Source organism: Oncorhynchus tshawytscha, linkage group LG04 (genome assembly GCF_018296145.1).
Source record: "Oncorhynchus tshawytscha isolate Ot180627B linkage group LG04, Otsh_v2.0, whole genome shotgun sequence".
NCBI lineage: Eukaryota > Metazoa > Chordata > Actinopteri > Salmoniformes > Salmonidae > Oncorhynchus > Oncorhynchus tshawytscha.
Genome location: NC_056432.1, coordinates 37,314,211 through 37,335,965, shown reverse-complemented (window position 1 = coordinate 37,335,965; position 21,755 = coordinate 37,314,211). Strand labels below are relative to the sequence as shown.

The 21,755-nt window shown below is 44.9% G+C and overlaps 1 protein-coding gene across 2 annotated transcripts; it reads left to right on the top strand.

Moving 5' to 3' along the window:
* The first annotated feature begins 89 nt into the window (after window positions 1-89).
* On the top strand, window positions 90-17,698 carry LOC112248660 (calcium-activated potassium channel subunit alpha-1). 2 transcript variants are annotated; one of them, XM_042320704.1, is made up of 27 exons: window positions 90-164; window positions 1,067-1,162; window positions 1,252-1,313; window positions 1,432-1,522; window positions 1,630-1,741; window positions 3,140-3,218; window positions 3,686-3,761; window positions 4,221-4,391; window positions 4,886-4,977; window positions 5,228-5,338; window positions 5,447-5,552; window positions 6,049-6,131; window positions 6,297-6,366; window positions 6,455-6,610; window positions 6,876-6,985; window positions 7,166-7,234; window positions 9,300-9,386; window positions 9,502-9,587; window positions 10,028-10,094; window positions 10,789-10,924; window positions 12,069-12,293; window positions 12,730-13,000; window positions 13,888-13,986; window positions 14,273-14,403; window positions 14,906-15,100; window positions 16,728-16,831; window positions 16,901-17,698. In XM_042320704.1, exons 1-27 carry the CDS (start codon window positions 105-107, stop codon window positions 17,028-17,030), a joined length of 3,075 nt encoding a protein of 1,024 aa, XP_042176638.1. In that variant the 5' UTR covers window positions 90-104; the 3' UTR covers window positions 17,031-17,698. The 2 variants fall into 2 exon arrangements, with proteins under 2 accessions (XP_042176638.1, XP_024273642.2); XM_024417874.2 differs by lacking the exon at window positions 90-164 and adding an exon at window positions 602-910.
* The last annotated feature ends 4,057 nt before the right edge of the window (window positions 17,699-21,755 follow it).

The window sequence follows — 21,755 nt, the reverse complement described above, 5'->3', positions numbered from 1 at the left end:
TCACTAGCTCCGGTTTGGCTCTGCCCACCACGTTGCTTGTTCTGCCTGCTATGATTTATTTTTGGTTGTACTGTCCACCAATCATCATCCGGAACCCTTGTTTTATGAACCACGCCCACCGATCCTCGCGCGCTGATTTGATGAAGACGAGCCTTGCCTTTCAGGTAGCTAGCTATCTGATGATGATCACAAATGGAATTACATTTCTTGTCAATGTAGGGTTATCAGAGTTTGTAGCTAAATACTTCATATCTTGTAGTGATGTGGGACCTTAAAATGAGTCTTTTAGCCACATAATCTTATTCGAGCTAGCTAAATTAGCTATTTCTGTATAATAGCCAGCTAACTATCGTTAGCTAACTAGCTAACGTTTTTAACCTACAGTAACGTTAGTTAGCCATTATGTCGTTCACAAAAACATACAAATTGGCATCTGCTGATTAGGGAGTTTACTGACACTTGTATGTAATGTAATGGTTTATTTTCTTTACCAATGATATGCCATCATAGGGATACCACAATGTAACTGACAGCTAGCTAGTAGATGGAACAACCATTCAATCCACTAAAACACAGGCCAAGTTAGACTAACACATTTTTCTTGGCCTCAAAAGGAAATGTAAAACTGATGGTGACTGCCTTCATTTACACCTACACCACCCCGCCCACCTTTGCTCCACACATTTATTGGCACATCCCCATGGCCATGAAGATCCCCCACACTTACCCTCCCATTTCCCACACCCACTGCCTCTACCGGGGGCACAGGCTGTGGTGGGCCTTCCTCCTCTCCTCCCTCTCTGTCTTCCTGGCGGGGCTGCTGGCCCTGCTGCTCTGGAAGGTTGCTCACAGAGGGTTCAATAGTATTGGGATTTTCAGACCCCGACGACAGCGCTGGGCACACAGACAGGTGAGGGGAGAAGGTAGAAAGATAAGATGGAGAGAGAGTAGGGGGTGACAAAGGGAGAGTTATGTAAGCCTACACCTACAGTGTGACCACATGTCAATCTTGTGTGTACTGTGCCGGCCTATGAACAGGTAGAGTCTTGTTATTGTGATGTTGCAGAGCATTAGTGTGCAGACAGATTTCAATCTGAGGAATGCCTTGAAGGAATGGGCGTTCTCTGTGATATCGGCTCAACATCTGCCTGGCAAAGTCCTAGTAAGTCACAAGACATGCAGGAAGAGTACTCTTATGTTTTTCTTCTTCAGTCCCGCTATTGTATTTCTCACACTTTCCTTCCTCAACAGATGGTGCTGATATTCTGTTTCAACATCGGCTCCATCGTGACCTATATCACCCTCTCTACTGAGTGAGTTGCATCATGATACCATGGTGATGGGATCAAAACAAGGTTTTGTTTGTTCACAAGAAAGGTCCAAGACAAAGAGCCAGAGGGAAACTAAAATGTCTTCTCCCGCTCCTCTCAGCCCAGTAGAGTCCTGCATGAAAGAATACAGCATAGCTTTCCTCATTGATTTGGGCTTCAACATCTGCCACCTTCTGTATTTTGGGCTCAGGGTGAGGCAGTTAGCTAATAGGACACATACAAAATAATGTCACACATTTTGGGTTTAGACAAAGCACTGTGCATTACTCTGTCTTTCCTGTGTGTCATTGTTCACCAGTTTTTGGCGGCCCAGGATAAGCTGATGGTTTGGGTTGACTTGAGATCCCTGGTGGATTTTTTCACCATTGCTCCTTCCTTTGTTACCCTGTTTTCCCGTCGAGCCTGGCTGGGTAAGACACTCATACATGGGTCATTCCACAAAGAGTGCCTTTTGCGCCTCTGATATTTTAACTATAAATTGTATTTAACCAATATTGCATTTTGAAAGCCTGTTACTGTACATTAAATGAAGTGCCCTTTAAAATAGACCACATGGAGAATTCAATTAATCCGATTGTTTTATATGAATAAAGACCAGAGGAGGCTGGTGGGATGAGCTATATGAGGACAGGCTCATTGTAATGGCTGGAAAGGAATAATGGAATAGAATCAAACATATTGTTTCTCTATGTTTGATACATTTCCATTATTCCATTCCAGCCATCACCATTAGCTTTTCCTCCTATAGCTCCTCCCACCAGCCTCCTCTGACATACTTGCTAAAGTGCCAAAATTCATGATTTTGACCATTCCCGCTGTGCGCCCTCTGTCACTTCTAGGAAGATTCTAACCCACTTAACCCCAACATTTCTCCCAAGTTTCACCGCCGTAAAGCCCTAGTTATTTTGTTTGCCTTGACAAAGTCATTTCTGAAGATTATTATTTATTTAATGTCATTAGTGATTAATTTACGTTGGCCCCTCATTTTAAGGTCAACCCTGTTACGTGAACTGAACTCTCATTTTAATTTGGTGAAATAATTCCTTTTACAATATTTTTATCAAAAGAAACATTGAACATATAATAGTCAAAACATTGTGTAAAAGCAGGTGAGCTTGTTCTACTCTTTTTGGCCATTTTGTGGTAAAATAATGAGTTGGTTGAGCATAACATGTCAATCCAGTTACCCATAGGCTAGATTTATTTTAATTTTTTTTAAATTTTTTTTTGTTGTTGTTGTGAAGCTTGCATTCAATTTCCACTCCCTGTTGCACACAACAACCTTCCATTCGCCCTATCACAATGGGATTTATGGCTGATTAAAGATGACATCGTCAACCGGTTACAGTCAACCCTGTAACTTTATTTGGCACTTACTATACTATTTAAATTTAACCTCTTGCGATGGGAAAACTTGTTGAATATAGGCATTATGACAAAATGTTAAAATTAGGTGAAATCAAACCAAGTTACACTTCTCTAAAGGCACCGAATTGGTGGAACGACCCACATACAGTTGGCCTACACACTTATACGCCATCAAAGTTATGGGTAATTTAAAGCAACATGGAATGGGATGTTCAAAATCTCTCCCAATATTGGTTTTAATAACCAATATAAGTTTTTCATTATTATTATTATTATTATTATTATTGTATTTTTTCTTCTTCAAACTGAGTGTTGCAAGATTTTGGTAACTTTCCTACAATTCCCAGGTTTTCAAGAAACACCAATTGGAAGATTTACAGTAATTTACTGGAATTTTGCAACCCTATAAGCTAATGCCTTATTTTGTATATCTGGCCCAGGTCTGAGGTTCATCAGAGCTCTGCACATACTGGAGTTACCAGTCGTTCTGCAGATTCTCAACGTCTTCAACAGCAACAGGTAACACAGCAACACATACGGTACATCTACATCAAGTTTCAAGTTTAAATGTCACATGCACAAGTACAGTGAAATGTCTTTCTTGCAAGCTCTAACCCCAACAATGCAGTAATCAATAACGATGTAATACTAAAAATAAGATATAACAAAAACACACACAATCTATAAATAAGAAGAAAATGATAAAGTAAGTAAGAATACTATATACAGGGTCCGTTCCAGTACCATATTTACAATGTGCAATTTCCATCAAATGTGCATCAAATAGAGGCCGGAACAGGGATGAAAAGTAGGATGAGGATTCCATTGACTTTCACATGTTCAGCATGTATGAGATACAAGCAATGTGACTTGTTTTAAATGCATGTCTGCCTGTTAATACAATTTAACTTTCTCACTCTCTCACACATTCTCTCACTCACATTCTCTCAGTCCCACTCACATTTTCTGTCACTCTGTATTCCCAGCACCACTCTGAAACTCTCCCGCCTGGTTGCCATCCTAACAGGCACACTGCTGACCTCAGCTGGTTTCATCCACCTGGTGTGTTTGTGTCATTTCCATTCATGTCTTGGTTCGCTCCACACTCTTTACATTCATAGAGAAATAAGCAAACCATTTTGATAGACAGTTGAGGCACTATTGCACTAATGTTGTAAATGTGTGTTTATGAGTAATTCAACTAATACTGAAATGAGTAATTCTGCTAACGTTAAAGCTGGAATCGGTACCGGTGAAACTGCAATGTCTGTTTGCGATATTATAACAACAAAGACAATACTTCAACAACAAAAATGATGTTGGACATCATTGAACAAGCGATAGAATAGTAGAGTGTGTACTCAGATGATTTTTTTTTTTTACCACAATGCTGGATGCTCATCTCCTCTGTTTCATAAACAAAACAATAACAAAAGGCCTGGGGCGACCAGTGGCACTGTTTCACCTTATGCAGATCTCAACTTTAACCACTCTCTCTCATGAGACCTGGTCTTGCTGCAGCTGGAGAACTCAGGTGACCCCTGGCTGGACTTCTCCAACCCCCAACCTCTCCACTACTTTGAGTGTGTTTACTTCCTGGTTGTTACCATGTCAACGGTGGGCTATGGTGACGTGGAGTTGAGGACGACCCTGGGACGCCTCTTCGTCATCATCTTCATCTTTATTGGACTGGTACATCTCATAAGACAGTATTGACTCCCCCCATACAATGTAAAGAGTCTTTCAGCATAGGAAAGTGCTATGGAAATCCAATCCATGAAAGCTACTGTCTGCTTCCCGAATGGCTCCCAATCCCCCCTATATCAGGGATGCAGCCCGTGGCCCCCCATTTTGTAGGCCTGTGGATACATTTCCAAAAATAAACAAATTAGCCCATGTCAGCTAACATTTTTGGGATTTTGCTTAGGGCACCCAAAAGGCTAGGACTGGCTCTGACTGCATATCGGTATGGATGTGGGTATGCAGACCCGCAAACAACAGATTTCTTTCAAAGTTGCCCATCCCTGCCTTATATAGTGCACTAGTTTTGAACAGGGCCCATAGGGTTCTGGTCAAAAGTAGTGCACTTCATAGGGAATATGGTGCCATTTGGGATGCAGTCACTGTCAGTGGTCCATTGTGGATGTGATTTAGAGACACATCATGTCTCTCTCTTTCTCTCTCAGGGTCTGTTTGCCAACTTTGTCCCAGAGGTGGTTCAGATCATCATCAACAGGAAGAGGTTTGATGGAAGCTTCACGGGTGTCTCAGGCAAGACGTGAGTCATCTTACTACAGTTTATCGGAGATGACCAAAATAAAACAGTTGGTGTAGTAGCAGCTACAAGGTACATTCTTATGTCACACAACATGATAATATACACTGGACCTAAACAAAAACGACTAAATCCTCAGTATATCTGATATAATGCTTCTTAGAACGAGAGAAAGAGTATAACATTCTATCTCCACCCATCCATGTTAATGTTCCTCCGTGTGTGTGTGTGTGCGTGCGTGCGTGCGCGCTAGCCATGTGGTGGTGTGTGGTCACATCACTCTGAGCAGCGCCTCTGCCTTCATGAAAGATTTTCTACACGAGGACAGGGGAGAGGTCGACGTCAAGGTGCTCTTCCTGGGAAAGTGAGTCACAGCGTTACCTTTGAGCCCAACCTGGGCCCTCGTCAAATGTTGTGCACTACATAGGGATTAGGGTCCCGTTTCAGACACTGCTATCTCTGCCTTTGCCAGCTTCCGTCCTAACCAGGAGCTGGAGGCTTTCTTCCTGAGGTGGTTCCTGAAGGTCACCTTCTACCAGGGCTCAGTGATGCAGAGGAGAGACATGGAGAGAGTTAAGGTACTGGAGCCAAGTACACACTCAGTTTGGATAACGGACATACAACACATTTGACACAACTGTTTTGATACAAGTTAGCCTGCACACAAATATTATAACACACACCAATTGTGGGGACACCACACAATGGTTTTGTAATCATTTTTTGACTTGACTGAGCGTGCTACTGAACATACTACCATCTAGCAGTCGGATGCTAACATTAGCATTTGTACTCCGAGCCAACTGTACGCAGTTGTGGAATCTAGAGCAAGAAGCTAGCTTGTTCCTCCTGGAGCTACTGTCGGCTCTTAGATCTCCAGAAGGTAACACATCACCACAGTGGCTAGAAGTTACTGGCTAGCCTCTGCTTACCACGTACAACTAGGCCGCCAACACAGAGAGGGAGACACGTACACTGGGAAGGGTACAGGAGGGACACAGGGATGCAGAGTAATGATGGTTTAGTGACTGTGGTACATGGTAACACTGGCTTGATGCTATCCTCTGTGTGTAGATGCATAAAGCAGGAGCTTGCCTGATCATCTGTGACAGGTTCACCTCAGACCAGCATAAGGAGGACGCTGCCAATCTCATGAGGTAGGGAGGGCTCAGGTGCATGCACACATAGCTAGACAGGCACACGCGAGCGCGCGCACACACACGTTCACCTGCTCTCTACCTTGTTATCCTTTCTGACACACAGCTAAAGATAAATAATAAGGTAAAGCAACATGTTTTAAGAGTGTGTTTGTCCTCTGTCAGGGTGATCTCCATCAAACAGTATTGTCCCAACACCAGGATTATAGTTCAGATGTTGAAGCACAACAGTAAGGTAGGCTGCCTGTCCCCGATGCCTATATACATCTTACAAACAAGTATGGCTACTGTTGCTAGATGATGTGTGTGTGTGTGCTCCCAAGGCGTTCCTGCAGAACGTGCCTAACTGGGACTGGAGTCGAGGTGATGCAGTGATCTGCCTGGCAGAGCTCAAACTGGGTTTCATGTCTCAGAGCTGCCTGGTGCCTGGCCTCTCCACGCTGTTGACCAACCTGTTCACCATGCAGAGTGAGATCGAGGTATGTCAACAATAAAGTGCACTATTCTGATCCCTTACTAAGTATTTGAATGTATTTTTGAAAGCAGGGTGGGAGAGCAGAGAGGGAGATGGGGGCACAGTCAGGCTTACCCGAGAGACATGGCTCCAACCCCTGTCGCCAGGGGGTACAGTATGTGGTCCAAAGTCAGGAGCTTTAATGTTATACTAGACTCCATCACAGTGCTGTACTTTTTTATCAGGTATCTCTGTTGCTACTGAATCTCTGTTGCCATTTTGTTTCACAGCAGGACGGAGACACCTGGCAGAACCTGTACAGAGAGGGCCTCTACAATGAGATCTACACAGAGCACCTGTCCCCCTCCTTCATAGGGATGTCCTTCGCTCAGGCCAGCAAGTCAGTTTGTCAGTCTGCTACAGAGAGACATATCAGTGTTCTATTACTACAAACAAACATGATCTCTCTCTGTCTGACTGCCTGTGTGCATGTCTGCCTGCCTGTCTGCCTGTGTGCATGTCTGCCTGCCTGTCTGCCTGTGTGCCTGCCTGTCTGCTTGTGTGCCTGTCTGTGTGTCAGGCTATGTTTCCTGAAGCTGAGGTTGCTGTTGATTGGGATTGAGTATCAGAGCGGAGACCAAGATTTCAAGTAAGTAACTAGTAGCAGTAGTAGTATTTGTATTAATTAAGGATCCCCACTCTTCCTGTAGTAGTAGCAGTAGTATTTGTATTTATTAAGGATCTCCACTCTTCCTGTAATAGTAGTAGTAGTAGTAGTAGTAGTAGTAGTAGTATAATACAAATACTACTGCTACTACTACAGGAAAAGTGGGAATCCTTAATTATTAAGGATCTCCACTCTTCCTGTAGTAGTAGTAGTAGTAGTAGTAGTAGTAGCAGGAGTAGTAACAGTAGTATAAGCAGCAGTAGTATTTGTATTTATTAAGGATCTCTACTCTTCCTGTAGTAGTAGTAGTAGTAGTCGTAGCAGCAGCAGTAGTATTTGTATTTATTAAGGATCCCCACTCTTCCTGTAGTAGTAGTAGTAGTAGTAGTAGTAGTAGTAGTAGTAGTAGTAGTAGCAGCAGCAGCAGTCGTAGCATAGTAGTAGTAGTAGTATGTGTAATTATTAAGGATCCCCACTCTTCCTGAAGTAGCAGGAGCAGTAGAAGTAGTAGTAGTTTCAGTAGCAGCAGTAGTATTTGTATTAATTAAGGATCCCCACTCTTCCTGTAGCAGTAGTATTTGTATTTTTTACGGATCTCCACTCTTCCTGTAATAGTAGTAGTAGTAGTAGTAGTAGCAGCAGTAGTAACAGTAGTAGTAGCAGCAGTACTATTTGTATTTATTAAGGATCTCCACTCTTCCAGTAGTAGTAGTAGTAGTAGTAGTAGTAGTAGTAGTAGTAGTAGTAGTAGTAGTAGTAGTAGTAGTAGTAGTAGCAGCAGTAGTAACAGTAGTAGTAGCAGCAGTAGTATTTGTATTTATTAAGGATCTCCACTCTTCCTGTAGTAGTAGTAGTAGCAGCAGTAGTAACAGTAGTAGTAGTAGTAGTAGTAGTATTTGTATTTATTAAGGATCTCCACTCTTCCTGTAGTAGTAGTAGTAGCAGCAGTAGTAACAGTAGTAGTAGTAGTAGTAGTAGTATTTGTATTTATTAAGGATCCCCACTCTTCCTGTAGTAGCAGGAGCAAAATAAGTAGTAGTAGTATCAGTAGCAGCAGTAGTATTTGTATTTATTAAGGATCCCCACTCTTCCTGTAGTAGTAGTAGTAACAATAGTAGTAGCAGCAGTAGTAACAGTAGTAGTAATAGTAGTCGTAGCAGCAGCAGTAGTATTAGTATTTATTAAGGATCCCCACTCTTCCTGTAGTAGTAGTAGCAGCAGCAGTCGTGGCGTAGTAGTAGTAGTAGTATTTGTATTTATTAAGGATCTCCACTCTTCCTGTAGTAGCAGGAGCAGTAGTAGTAGTAGTAGTAGTAGTAGTAGTAGCAAAGATTTTTAGAACTAAACCAAGATCGACCACAGCCAGTTGTTTCCAATGGGAGCAAATGAGCCATAGTGGGCAGAACATGCAAGGAGGGGGGTAGAGCCAAGCACGAGCTAGAGAGATCCTATTGGCGTGTTCTAGCATTATCTGCATATTACGCGTGTGCAACAACTCAATTTTCCTTTGCAGTCCTTCTAAACAACGCGATTTAAAAAAACTTTTGTAAAGGGTAAAGTCTACAAATCTTAGTCCACTCTGTTCAAAACAGATTCTAGTTTTGGGAACAGAAAAAAAACTGTATTGAAATCAAATGTTTAATCGATGAGAAAACTTGCAAAATGTCTGTTAAAATCCATCTCCTCCCACTACCATATTTGTTTCATTGTTCTATCTGTGGTTGTTGTAGCAGCGGCAGTAGTAGACAGTCATTTTTATAATGCTATTCGATTATTTTACACATTTGTTTATTAGTTTATTACCTTTATTTAACTAGGCAAGTCAGTTAAGAACATATTCTTATTTTCAATGACGGCCTAGGAACAGTGGGTTAACTGCCTGTTCAGGGGCAGAACGACAGACTTGTACCGTGTCAGCTCGGGGATATGAACTTGCAACCTTTCGGTTACTAGTGCTAACCACTAGGCTACCCTGCCGCCCCACATTAACTGTAGTTTTGTGGATGGGCTGCTTCCTGCCTGTTAAAGTTGTTTTGTTGTTTCTCAGTGTGTTGGTGAATCCTCCCAGTCACATCAAAATAAAGCTGTGGACTCTGGGTTTCCTCATAGCCAGCAATGCCAGTGATGCCAGAAGGTACTGTGCCACTCTAATATTAGTTCATAAACTAGAGCCTTGACTCAAATACTTCTGTATGTAGGGAGTGGGAGTATTCATGTTAGTCATTTTTGCGTACCTGTGTGTTTGTCAGGGCGAGTATGTACTGCTCTGTGTGTCATAGAGACATCAAGGATTTGCCCAGGATGAGACCCTGCAGGTGCACTGAGCAGAAAGATGGTATGGCAAAAATGCAATGACCAAGACAAGCCTTTTTACACTCGCAGACCTTTTTAGTACTAACCTCAGTTTCACAAGAAGCAAAGCAACTGAGGCGGCATGTTGAGAGGTGCAGAGATGGTGCACTCTAACTCCTCCACTAGGGGGAGTCCTCATCCCACTTTTCTCCACTGGGCTGAAAAATCAGGCTTTTCTTTAGGACCTATATTAGTAGAAAGCACCAAGCGCCTCTGTCTGTCCTGTTCGCCTCATTACACATTTTCACACAGAGCAGAGACTCAGAATGGCTGTCTGTCACCCTTCTATGTCTCTTATGTAACTGTCTGTCACCTATGGGTGTGTCTGACCCGCAAGACTGTCTCTCACCCGTGTGTTTCTCATCTGTGTGTGTGTGTCATGTGCGTGCATGCGTGCGTGTGTGTGTGTGTGTGTCCCATCAGTCTCATCTAACACCTCCGCCATGAGTCTAGGCTTCAGACGTCCATCACTGGGAGTTCTGCCCTTCAGGTGAGAAATCACAGCCTTCTACACAGGAATATGTTTGTTTTGAACATGCTGAGACAAATACTTAATTTAAAACTCACCATGATATATCGCACTGTCATTAGTGGAGGCTGCCCGGTGCGGGCGGGCGGGCAGGCTATGTCCTGGACAGCTGAGCACAGTGGAATAGCAGGCTGGGATTGACAGGCTGATTAATGGGCCGGCTCCCCAGCCGCCTCACTCAACCCATTCTGGGCATTAATATTGGGAGATCCTGTCAGAGGACAGAGAGGGAGGACAGAGAGGGAGGAGGAGAGAGGGGGGAGAAGAGAGCACGGTCAGAAGGTAAGTTAGTGAGCAGAATACAGATTAAATAAATTGTAGTTCCCTGCTCTCTCTCTCTCTTTCTATCTCCGTGTCTCTCTTTCCTCTCTCTCTTCCCCCTCATCCCTCTCACTCCTGTCTCCCTCTCTTTCTTTATCTCTCTCCGTCTATCCGGTCTCGTCACCACCCTTTTTTATCTGTGATTCCACTACCCAAGTGAATACCTTTCATTTTCCCTTTTGTGCTCTTGACATCCAGAGTGGTTGGACAGTGTATATGTAATATGTCTGCATGCATGAGTCTGTGTGCCTCTCCTGTCTTCTCTCCCTCCACTCTTTCTTCCTTCCCTACACTCTCTGAGGCTTGTGTTTGTGTGTGTGTCCTCTGCTTGTAGCCCAGAGGGAGAGACTCTTCGAGAGAGGGAGTGTGTGTGGGAGCAGCAGCAGCAGGAGGAGCAGCAGGAGGTGGGGCTGGACTCTACAGGACTGTTCCACTGGTGCCCACCTGTTCCCCTGAAGGACATCTCACTGGTAAGACTGGGACATGGACAGATAGGCAATTAGGCACTAATGGTGAGCGATTAACATGTATTTTTTATTCCGGTTATTAAACAACTAATTGACCGACGTCGGTTCAATTACTTGAATTCCATCTAGTTAATTTTTTTGTGTGAGCCCAACGTGTCGTTTCTCTAGAGAGAAATCAAATAATTCACGAGAGAAATCAAGTCAAGAACTATGTGCGACTCTGGGCTGAAGGGAGTTGTAGTTTTCATTAAGCAAATATTCAACCTAGTTCAGTGCAGCAATGCCTTAATTAACTACAATGACCATAATCCATTGCGCCTGTTATTTCTGTCTCGGGACACTTTTACGCTTGCTATGTTTGGTAAGATACACACAGACCGCCTAGACTGCATGAGAGAGGAATGTACACAACACAACAAGAAGAGAGAGAGGGATAGAAACAGTGCTTCTACATCTGCATTGCTTGCGGTTTGGGGTTTTAGGCTGGGTTTCTGTATAGAACTTTGTGACATTGGCTGATGTAAAAAGGGCTTTATAAATACATTTGATTTGATTGATTCCTGAAAGTGTGTGTTATCTACTTTGAAGAACTAGCTAAATGATTTCATCAGACAGCTCTGCAGCATATTTAGGCAGTCTAGACGAGCTAAATAGGAGGACTAAAGACAGTACAGTTTGGGGTGCACAGAGATAATGTTGTCTGGCTGGCTGAATGGCTGCTACTGACTGAACAGAGATGATCACTTTAAAAATAATAAAGTCATCAAATAAAATAGTAATTTAAATGAAATAATGTAATATTTTTCTGTTGATGTCTACCCAATGTGGACCTGACGGAGACAATGGAATATTTTCAATGTTTTGGCAATTTAATGTTCACTATATTTGGCTTTGGAATGTACATTTTTCAAAATGACTTTAAAAAAAAAAGCTGAAATCAAAAACCGTGATCATTTTCTAAGAATCGAACCGAAACCGAACCGTCCTCAAAAAGTACTAATTTCTCAGCACTATTAGGAACACACTCACTGTCTCACACTGGCACTAGCTTACTTGTACCTAGCCAGCTAGAGTACATGCATGTAATAATAACATAATAAACATCTCCAGTCATGCATTTGTGTGTGTCTGTGTGTATCCTCCTCAGACCAGACAGAGTGCCAGTACCCTGGCACTGCAGGACCACGTGGTGGTGTGTGTCTTTGGGGACAGGGGCTCCAGCCTGCTGGGCCTGGGGGACTTCATGATGCCGTTGAGGGCCAGCAGCCTGACGGCCCCAGAGCTGAGGACGGTCGTCTTCCTGGGAGACCCACACTACTTCAGCAGGGAGTGGCCCAACATACAATACTTCCCCCACATCTACTTCCTGCCTGTGAGTCTCTGGACATGTGGGAATACTCTATAATAGATCTGAAATCTATCCATTATTCTACAGAAACTTGACTTTTTGCTGACATACACGACAGGCATAGGTGAGGATTAGAGGAGGCTGGTGGTACAAGCTATAGGAGGACAGACTTATTGCAATGTCTGGAATGGAATAAATGGAACGGGGGGTCCATATGTTTGATGTGCTTGATTCCATTCCAGTCATTACAATGAGCCTGTCCTCCTGTAGCTTCTCCCACCAACCTCCACTGGTCAGGATACTCTATTCGCTAGAATGCCTAGTAAAGAGACTAACTAGGTAGAAGAGGTGTCTAGGGACTATAGAACGTATCAGTCCTCTAGCCTTGCCTGACTCCCCCTGTCCCCTCACCCCATCCCTATTCTCATTCCGTCTCCCCCCTCCCCACTCTCTCCCCCAGGGCTCTCCTCTGTGTGGGGCAGACCTGCGTGCGTTGAGGGTGGAGCGCTGTGCCATGGTGGTGGTCCTCAGCTCTCTGTCCTGCTCCAGCGACATTGAGCCCTCCATGCAGGATAAGGAGACCATCCACTTCTGTGTCAACCTCTACCACATCCGCTTCAGCCCCGAACCAGGCCCACACTGCACACTCAGTCACACTCAAAGTCACGGCCACGGACAGGGGCTGGAGCTTGGTCATGGGTTTGGTGGTCATAACCATGGTCCGAGCCACGGTCAGTGAGAGGGACCAGAGAGGTTCATGGAGAATGTTCAGGGGGCTGGGAGAATATTACTGTTAAATGTTTGTTGGCTGCTTTAATATTCGATTAGTTGGCCTGGCTCAAGCCTGGACTCTCAGTGTGAGAGGAGAGATTGTGTGTGTGTGTTTATATTGTCTGTGAAGAGTGTGTGTGTCATGTCCGTGGTATGAGCGCCATACAGATTGTGGTCAGACAGACAGACAGACAGACAGGGGCTGAGGGAAAGTCCTGAAGGCTGAGCAGAAATGTTCCGGGAATTGTGTGAGCGAATGTGTGTGTGTATGTATGTGTGTATGTGTGTGAACCTCAGTGTTTCTGTGTGTTGTGTGTGTGTGTGTGTGTGTGTGTGTACGCGACAGCCTGCCACAGAAGCTGACAGAAAATAAACATGTTCCAGTAATTAACCTTGACAGGCTCAATGTGTCGCCAACAGCAGAATGTGCTAATGACACAATTAATCCATAATTAAGGCATGCTGTCTCACTGGAGCCATACAGTGGCTGGACCGACCCGCCTGGGCTGCCAATCAATGACTGTTTATCTGTACTGTGTGTGTGTGTGTGTGTTATTGTTTTGTAGGGGACATTGGTGCATAATGTCCTAGTAATACACACTAATACCAGAAATGTTCACGTGTTTAGTGACAAAATAATCACTGTTTTACCAATCATGTTATGCAAATGCTTTTGGGAATCCCATTCGTTTGAAGGTTTTGCCTTAGTTGATTACACTGACCGACTATAAGAGCTTCTGCTAAAATGACCAAAATGTAAAGTCAAAATGGTATAGATGTGTATCACTGATTTATACTTCTGTAGTTGTTGTGTTCAGTGTGTGCCATTGTAACATGTGTTGTGCAGACACACTAGACTTTTCCCACATCCCTACGATACCCGAGAAGGCTGAGGTCACCCCTGCTCACAGCGCCGGCACCACTGTCCCTCTACTGGTAGAGCTGGGTATTGTGCCTATTTCACTCCCTAGTGCTTTGCTACACCGAAACAGGGACAGGATTTTTTTTTCCTGATGTTCCTGGTCTGGTCACATGGTCAGAGAAAACCAGTAAATACCATGTAGTTATAGATGAATGGGACAATTGATTCTAAAAATTTGAAAAAGTACAGTATTATTATTCACAGCGATCCCTGTTTAAATGAAAACTTTTAGACCATTCAGAAACTTTCACTGACCTCTATAATGACTGTACTGTAATTAGGCTACTAACCAGTCCCTTTCTCCCCCTAGTGAACAGCTCTAACGTGTGCTTTGTGAACGAGGCGGACAGCCAAGAGGACTCCTCCAGCCTGACCCTGAGCCAGGCCTTCTCTGTAGGCTCCGTCTTCTCTGTCGACCTACTGGACTCTCTCATGGCAGCCGTGAGTAGACAGAACAGGACACAACGGCCGAGTACTAAGTTGCACCCTATTTCCTATATAGTGCACTATTTTTGACCAGCTATCCGTAGGCATAGCCAAAGTCATTTGGAAAGCATTCAATCCATAGCAATAGTAATTCATCAATAGTTGTACTACTTAGTTGCTTACAATAGTGCTATAATTCATGGCTTGAAAGTATTATTACCATTGGGACGCATGATACCACTTATGTTTTACTTTATCCATTCTTCTCTTCTCAGTGCTATAAGATCATGCATTTGGAGCACCAAAGATGGTGGACGATTGATAGGCTCCCCAAGATAGCTAGCTAACCAGTCAACTAACCTGAAAAACTGCCTGTATATTTTAACAGGGCGGGGGAACTCTATTTCTAGTTGTTGGCCTTGGGTAGAACACACAGTGTCACTGTGAGCTGAGGGTTAGCTAAAAGAACCAATAACTAACTTGATCTAACCTTGTGATCTGTCTGTGTGGTGTGTAGACGTACTTCAACGCCAACGTGCCTGGTCTGATCTGTACGCTGGTGACGGGTGGCGACACCCCCTTACTGGAGGCCCAGCTGGCAGAGGACAACCAGCTGCGGGGAGGGGAGATGTCCGTGAAGATGTGGGCGCTGCGCCAACGCTCCAAACTGGCACAGCTGGCACTTCAGGATGAGCCTCTCTGCAGCCTCGCTGTGAGTTTCTACTACTAACACACACAGACATACACTATGTATACAAAAGTATGTGGACACTTCAATTTAGTGTACTTGGTGATTTCAACTGCACCCATTGCTGGTGTATAAAATCGAGCACACAGCCATGCAATATCCATAGCCAAACATTGTAAGTAGAATGGCCCATACAGAAGAACAGACAATCAGTCTGTTAAATTTGTGCCCTGCCGTGGTCAACTGTAAGTACTGTTATTGTGAAGTGGAAATGTTTAGGAGCAACAACGGCTCAGGAACGAAGTGGTAGGTCAGACAAGCTCACACGAGAACGGGACTGCTTCAGTTCATGGTTTGGCTAGGCCTGTCACCCCCTGATCTGTTTCATCTGTCTTGTGCTTGTCTCCACCCCCCACCAGGTACCCTCAATTCTTCCCCATTGTCTCCAGTGTATTTATACCTGCATTTTCTGTTTGTCTGTTGGCAGTTCGTCTTGTCTTGTCAGGTCATACCAGCGTGTTTCCTGTTTTTCCTGTTCTCAAGTTTTTGTTTTTTAGTCTTCCCGGTTCTGACCTTCTGCCTGTCCTGACCCTGCGCCTGCCTGCCATCCTGTACCTGCCTGACTCTGACCTGGTTTACAAACCTCTGCCTGCCAACGACCTGCCTTTTGCCGGCCCCCTTTGTTATAATAAATAATCTGAGAATTGTACTATCCACATCTGAGTCTTATCCTGAGTCGTGATGAGGCCCCTTAGTTCCAGTGAAGGAAAATCTTAACGCTTCAGCATACAATGACATTCTAGATGAATCTGTGCTTCCAACTTTGTGGCAACAGTTTAGGGAAGGCCCTTTACTGTTTCAGCATGACAATAGCCCTGTGCACAAAGCAAGGTCCATACAGAAATGGTTTGTCGAGATTGGTTTGGAAGAACTTGACTGGCCTGCACAGAGCCCTGACCTCAACCCCATCGAACACCTTTGGGATGAATTGGAACGCCGACTGTGAGCCAAGCCTAATCGCCCAACATTAGTGCCCGACCTCACTAATGTTCTTGTGGCTGAATGGAAGCAAGCCCCCGCAGCAATGTTCCAAAATCTAGTGGAAAGCCTTTCCAGAATAGTGGAGGCTGTTATAGCGGCAAAGGGGGGACCAACTCCATATTAATGCCCATGACTTTGGAATGAGATGTTCAACGAGCAGGGGTCCACATACTTTTGGTCATGCAGTATACACCTATATGGACACATATCTACACTGAGTGTACAAAACATTAGGAAGAGTTGCTCTTTCTCTGACATAGATTGACCAGGTAAACGGCTCAACCGTTTCCAGTGTGGATCAAGAATGGTGCACCACCCAAAAGGACATCCAGCCAACATGACACAATTGTGGGAAGCATTGGAGTCGACATGGGCCAGTATCCCTGTGGAACGCTTTCGACACCTCGTAGAGTCCATGCCCCGACGAATTAAAGCTGTTCTGAGGGAAAGGTGGGGGGGGGGGCAACTCAAAATTAGGAAGGTGTTCCTAATGCTTTGTACACTCAGTGTATATAGACACACACACACTAACCCACAGTGCATCAGTTCTAGAAGCAGGCCCACCTACACACACATCCTAGTGATTCCCTATCATCCATATCCTCTGCAGTGTGAGGACTTCAAGGAGTTGTTCTGCCAGGCTCTGGACTCGTTGGAGATCCTGTGTTTTGGGCTGTATCGCCTGCTGGACCCACCTAACCCCTCCATGAAGAGGTACACTACCTATGCTGCTGCTCTTCCCTCTGCTGTTGGCACACACTTACTGTACCACTGTCTCTGCAGGTTTGTAATCACCAACCCGTCAGCAGAACTCCCGTTGTTGCCTTCAGACAGAGTCTTCTGCTCTGTACCCTTCCACCAGAGTCACCTGCTCACCCTGAGGAGAGCCAAGACCATCAGTCACCGCCTATGAACCTCCCCTACACCCCCGCCCTCTGCTTGGACACCACAAGATGAATGACTCCAAATGGAACACTATCAATTTGATTGACGCAAATCTCTTTAGAAAGTCTTTATACATCTTTGAATGGAAATTCTTCTTTTTGCTGACACAGTACCCAACCACAGCAAAGCACGACACACTGGGAGTGCCTTGCTCAAGGGCACAATGGTGGTAGTTTAGGAGAGAGATGATTTACAACCTGTATTGTGAGTGTTTCTTCTATACTGTACTGGTTATGAATATCAATGCCATACAGTAGGAGACATGACAGTGTTTGACATTGGCTATTATTGTTTGCATAGGGTTAGAGACATGTTTTTATAATGTAGCTTTAGGTTGACATGTATGGTTTATTATTCCTATACCGTTATTTTTAATTTAAAAAATATATATATTTTATTTAACTAGGCAAGTCAGTTAAGAACAAATTATTATTTTCAATGACGGCCTAGGAACAGTGGGTTAACTGCCTTATTCAGGGGCAGAACAACAGATTTTTACCTTGTCAGCTCGGGGATTCGATCTTGCAACCTTTCTAGTCCAACGCTCTAACCACTAGGCTACCTGCCGCCCCAATGGTTTGTTTGTTTATGGTTTGTTTAAGTCAACATGCAAAAATAGAACTATATTTAAACTTCGGTGAACTGCGGCAAGTTTTTCTACACACACACTGTGCTGTACTTGAGTTGGTTCAAGGGCTGTGTGTGTCTCTGAGTTTGCGTGTGTGTTTGTCTTGTGGCATCCCAGTCAGTGTGTGTGTTTGTGGTGGTGGCGTTCCTGTCAGTGTCTGTCAGTGCGGGGAGACTAAGCACTGACAGGTGTGTGTCACCCCATCAGTCACCTGTCAGCACTGCCTGCCTGCCTGCCTGCCCAGGAGGAGGAGAAAAGGAGACGCTGAAGGACACCAGTCGTCTGCCGCTCCGCTCAGGCTGACCCACTTCCTGTCTGGGCTCACACACACACATACACACACCTGTCTGTCTGTCTGCAAAAACACACACACAGTCTTCAGAGAACTTTACGTGTATGTAGGACAAAAGCTGCCTCTGGCTAACCCCAAATTATCATAGACTGTATAGCATTGCAAATGAAAATCCCTCCATCTGACTTGACTCATCGTTCATCACCACCAGAAGAGATTGTGGACCCTGTAGATCAAACAGTAATGTTCAAATCCCTACTCCTCCACCCGACTAAACCAGAGTAGTGAGGATCACTTGGCAAGCCAGGCCCAGCTCCTCCAAGTATGTTTATATACTTTGTCACTCAGAAAAATGAGATGTGCAAATCCATGCCAGAAAGGGGATATTTCTGACAGTGCTTCATGCTTGAGTTTTCCTCACTCTGCTCTAGATGAGCTGTTGACAGTTTTATGGCTGTACTGTGCTGAAACAGAGAGACTGAGATATATATATATATATGTAGAGAGAGAGCTGGACAGTGATGAAAGGGAAAGAGAAAAGAGTGTGAGAGAGTGGCCGATGACAACACAGATGCTGTTCCCAGAACACACACTCGTCAGAGAGAAAACTTGACACACACTGCTCAGCCATGCAGCAACAGAACAGTCCCAGCTATGTTATGGTTCCATGTAGCAAGGTCCATGCAGCAACAGAACAGTCCCAGCTATGTTACGGTTCCATCCAGCAAGGTCCATGCAGCAACAGAACAGTCCCAGCTATGTTACGGTTCCATGTAGCAAGGTCCATGCAGCAACAGAACAGTCCCAGCTATGTTACGGTTCCATGTAGCAAGGTCCATGCAGCAACAGAACAGTCCCAGCTATGTTACGGTTCCACGTAGCAAGGTCCATGCAGCAACAGAACAGTCCCAGCTATGTTACGGTTCCATGTAGCAAGGTCCATGCAGCAACAGAACAGTCCCAGCTATGTTACGGTTCCATGTAGCAAGGTCCATGCAGCAACAGAACAGTCCCAGCTATGTTACATGTAGCAAGGTCCATGCAGCAACAGAACAGTCCCAGCTATGTTACGGTTCCATCCAGCAAGGTCCATGCAGCAACAGAACAGTCCCAGCTATGTTACATGTCCCATGCAGCAACAGAACAGTCCCAGCTATGTTACGGTTCCATGTAGCAAGGTCCATGCAGCAACAGAACAGTCCCAGCTATGTTACGGTTCCACGTAGCAAGGTCCATGCAGCAACAGAACAGTCCCAGCTATGTTACGGGTCCATGTAGCATGCAAGTGTGTACCTGCGGGAGAGTGCTGTGAAAGTGAGTTTGTGTGAGCAGTGGGTTTTCAGTTGTGAGTGTGCCTATGCATTTTTGAGTTAATTTGTATTTGCAGTGTGTCTAGGAGTGTGTGTATGTTGAAAATAAAAACAGGGTGGCGTGGGTGTGAATGTATTGGTGGTGTGTGTCATGTATAGCAGATACTCTTAGAAAAAAGGATTCCAAAAAGGTTCTTTGGCTTTCCCCATAGGAAAACCCTTTTGGGTTCCAAGTAGAACCCTCTGTAGAAATTGTTCTACATGGAACCCAAAAGGGTTCTACCTGGAACCAAAAATTGTTATTTGAAGGGTTCTCTTATGGGGACAGCTGAAGAACCCTTTAAGGTTATGGATAGCACCTTTTTTTCCTAAGAGTGTATATCCCAGTGAAACGATAGTATAGAATGGTGTCTCTCTCTGTGTGTGTGTGTGTGTGTGTGCGTGCCTGCCTGCCTGTCGCTGGACCTCAGTAGCACTGCCACTCAGGGTGACATACACAGGGCTGACAGCGCCCGCTTACACGTGTCACTCGACATTACCCACACACACACAGTTGTGAGAGGGGGGATGGAGTTGGTCAGGGGGACTAGAGAGGAGCTTGCGTCCTGCTGCTGCCTCCCCCCTCCTTTCCCCTGCACACATTCTTTCCACCTTCAGTCTCTCCACCTTCAGTTATAACACTACTGGAGCAGTCGGAAGGACATGGCCTCTCTGCCTTACAGAAAACCACACTGGCTTATGAAGTGCTGCTCTTGAGTATTCTGTGTTCTCTAGGCAATATACTTAATGTTAGCATTCCATTAATGTGCTCTGTTCTCTGGAGCCTCTAGTAGACTTTAGTTAAAGTGAATGTTCTATTGGATGTTGTCTAGGTGTTCTATTGGATGTTGTCTAGGTGTTCTATTGGATGTTGTCTAGGTGTTCTATATGGATGTTCTCTGCCTGGATGTTTTCAGTGTGTTTTGTGTTTGGACACGGTGACGTGAAGACCTTGGTTTTGTCTGCGTGTGTGTGTGTGTAAGTGGAGCAGTCAGAGCTCAGATCTCCAGGTGGATTATGGGAATGAAGCCCACATGTTGCTACCTGCCCAGTCAGTCTGTCAGGGGCGCCACATCACCTCCCCTACCCCCCTCGTCCTGTCCTGTCAGTCGCCCCCTATCAGGGGACGGGATCAGTCCTCTCAGCTCCATTTCCTACTGCCGCAGTGAGTGACACAACAAAAAAACAGTCACACAGTGTACATAGGCACGTTACACACATACACACACACACAGTGTGTGGCAGAGAGTGACGGCTGGCTGGACACGGAGAGATATAGAGAGATGAGGAGACGTGTCTCTGCCTGTGGTCTGTGGAAGTGTCACAAATGGCACCCTATTCGTTATCTAGTATACTACTATTGACCAGGACCCAGAAGGAGTCACTATTTAGGGAATAGGGTGCCATTTGGGATATATGCCTCCTACGTCTGTCAGCGTAGAGGGCATGAGGCCCAGGCAGCCAGGACAGGAGTACACTGAGTCAAGCATTCTGTCGACGGGGAAATGAATATACACATCTAGACTACGTCTGTACTCACTTAACAATCCCTGACTGACACACACACACACACACACACACAGAGAGAGGGGAACAGGGAAGGAAAGTGTACTGTGTGTGTGTCTGTTAATGAAGATGTATGAAGAATTACTGTATATTCGTTCAACCCTGTCATAACTCAGAATAGAGGGAACACAGAGGGGGGTGACAGGGAGAACGGGGAGAAAGAGAGGACGGGTGGATAATTGAGCATGAGGACAGATAAGGTATCACCCACAGAGCTCACCCACACACACATCTCACTCTGTTTCTCACACACACACACACAGAGGCCAGGAGGAAGAGTGGGAAGGGCACATGAGCGAGAGCTGCACCAAGGACAATAGCTCCATGAACGAAGGCTCTGTGTCATTCATTCTCTCTGTGTCTCTTTGTCTGTCAAGTTCTCTCTCAAGTTTAACCTTGTTTCCAGCCCCTGGTCAAAACAAAACACTACAGACAGACTCCACCAGACACAAAGATCTCTGGGTTTTGGAGAGGAGGTGTTTTGCATATTAACTGTAGCCGAGGCTCGACAGGCTTGCTTTGCTGCAGTTGAATACACAGAGTTTAGTATTCTAGTTTTCAGAGCCCTTCCTTGTCCTGGGTTGTGGTTCAGGGTTTTGATTGATTATCAAGGCGTTGATCGTCCCTTGTACAGACAGAGTTACTGCTGAGTCTGACAGAAGTGCTTGAGGAGTGTGAGTGATGAGAACGTGTGTGTGATGTGAACTTCTACTAGCGAGGCCTATTTGTATTTCTGTGGCAGTCCTTAAGACTGAATCAGCAGGAAAAAGAAACAACTTTCAGAGGCTATTTCATCTGCTAGTTGTCATGGACTGTCTGGGAGAGAGGAGGATGAGAGGAGAAGAGGATAGACGGAGA

Bases quoted from the DNA above. Each gene is read 5' to 3' on its own strand.
- LOC112248660 (XM_024417874.2), top strand. From the start codon at position 629: ATGGTGACTGCCTTCATTTACACCTACACCACCCCGCCCACCTTTGCT. The intron at 1,523-1,629 runs GTGAGGCAGTTA...ATTGTTCACCAG, and splicing joins TTCTGTATTTTGGGCTCAGG to TTTTTGGCGGCCCAGGATAA. The intron at 15,101-16,727 runs GTGAGTTTCTAC...TATCCTCTGCAG, and splicing joins AGCCTCTCTGCAGCCTCGCT to TGTGAGGACTTCAAGGAGTT.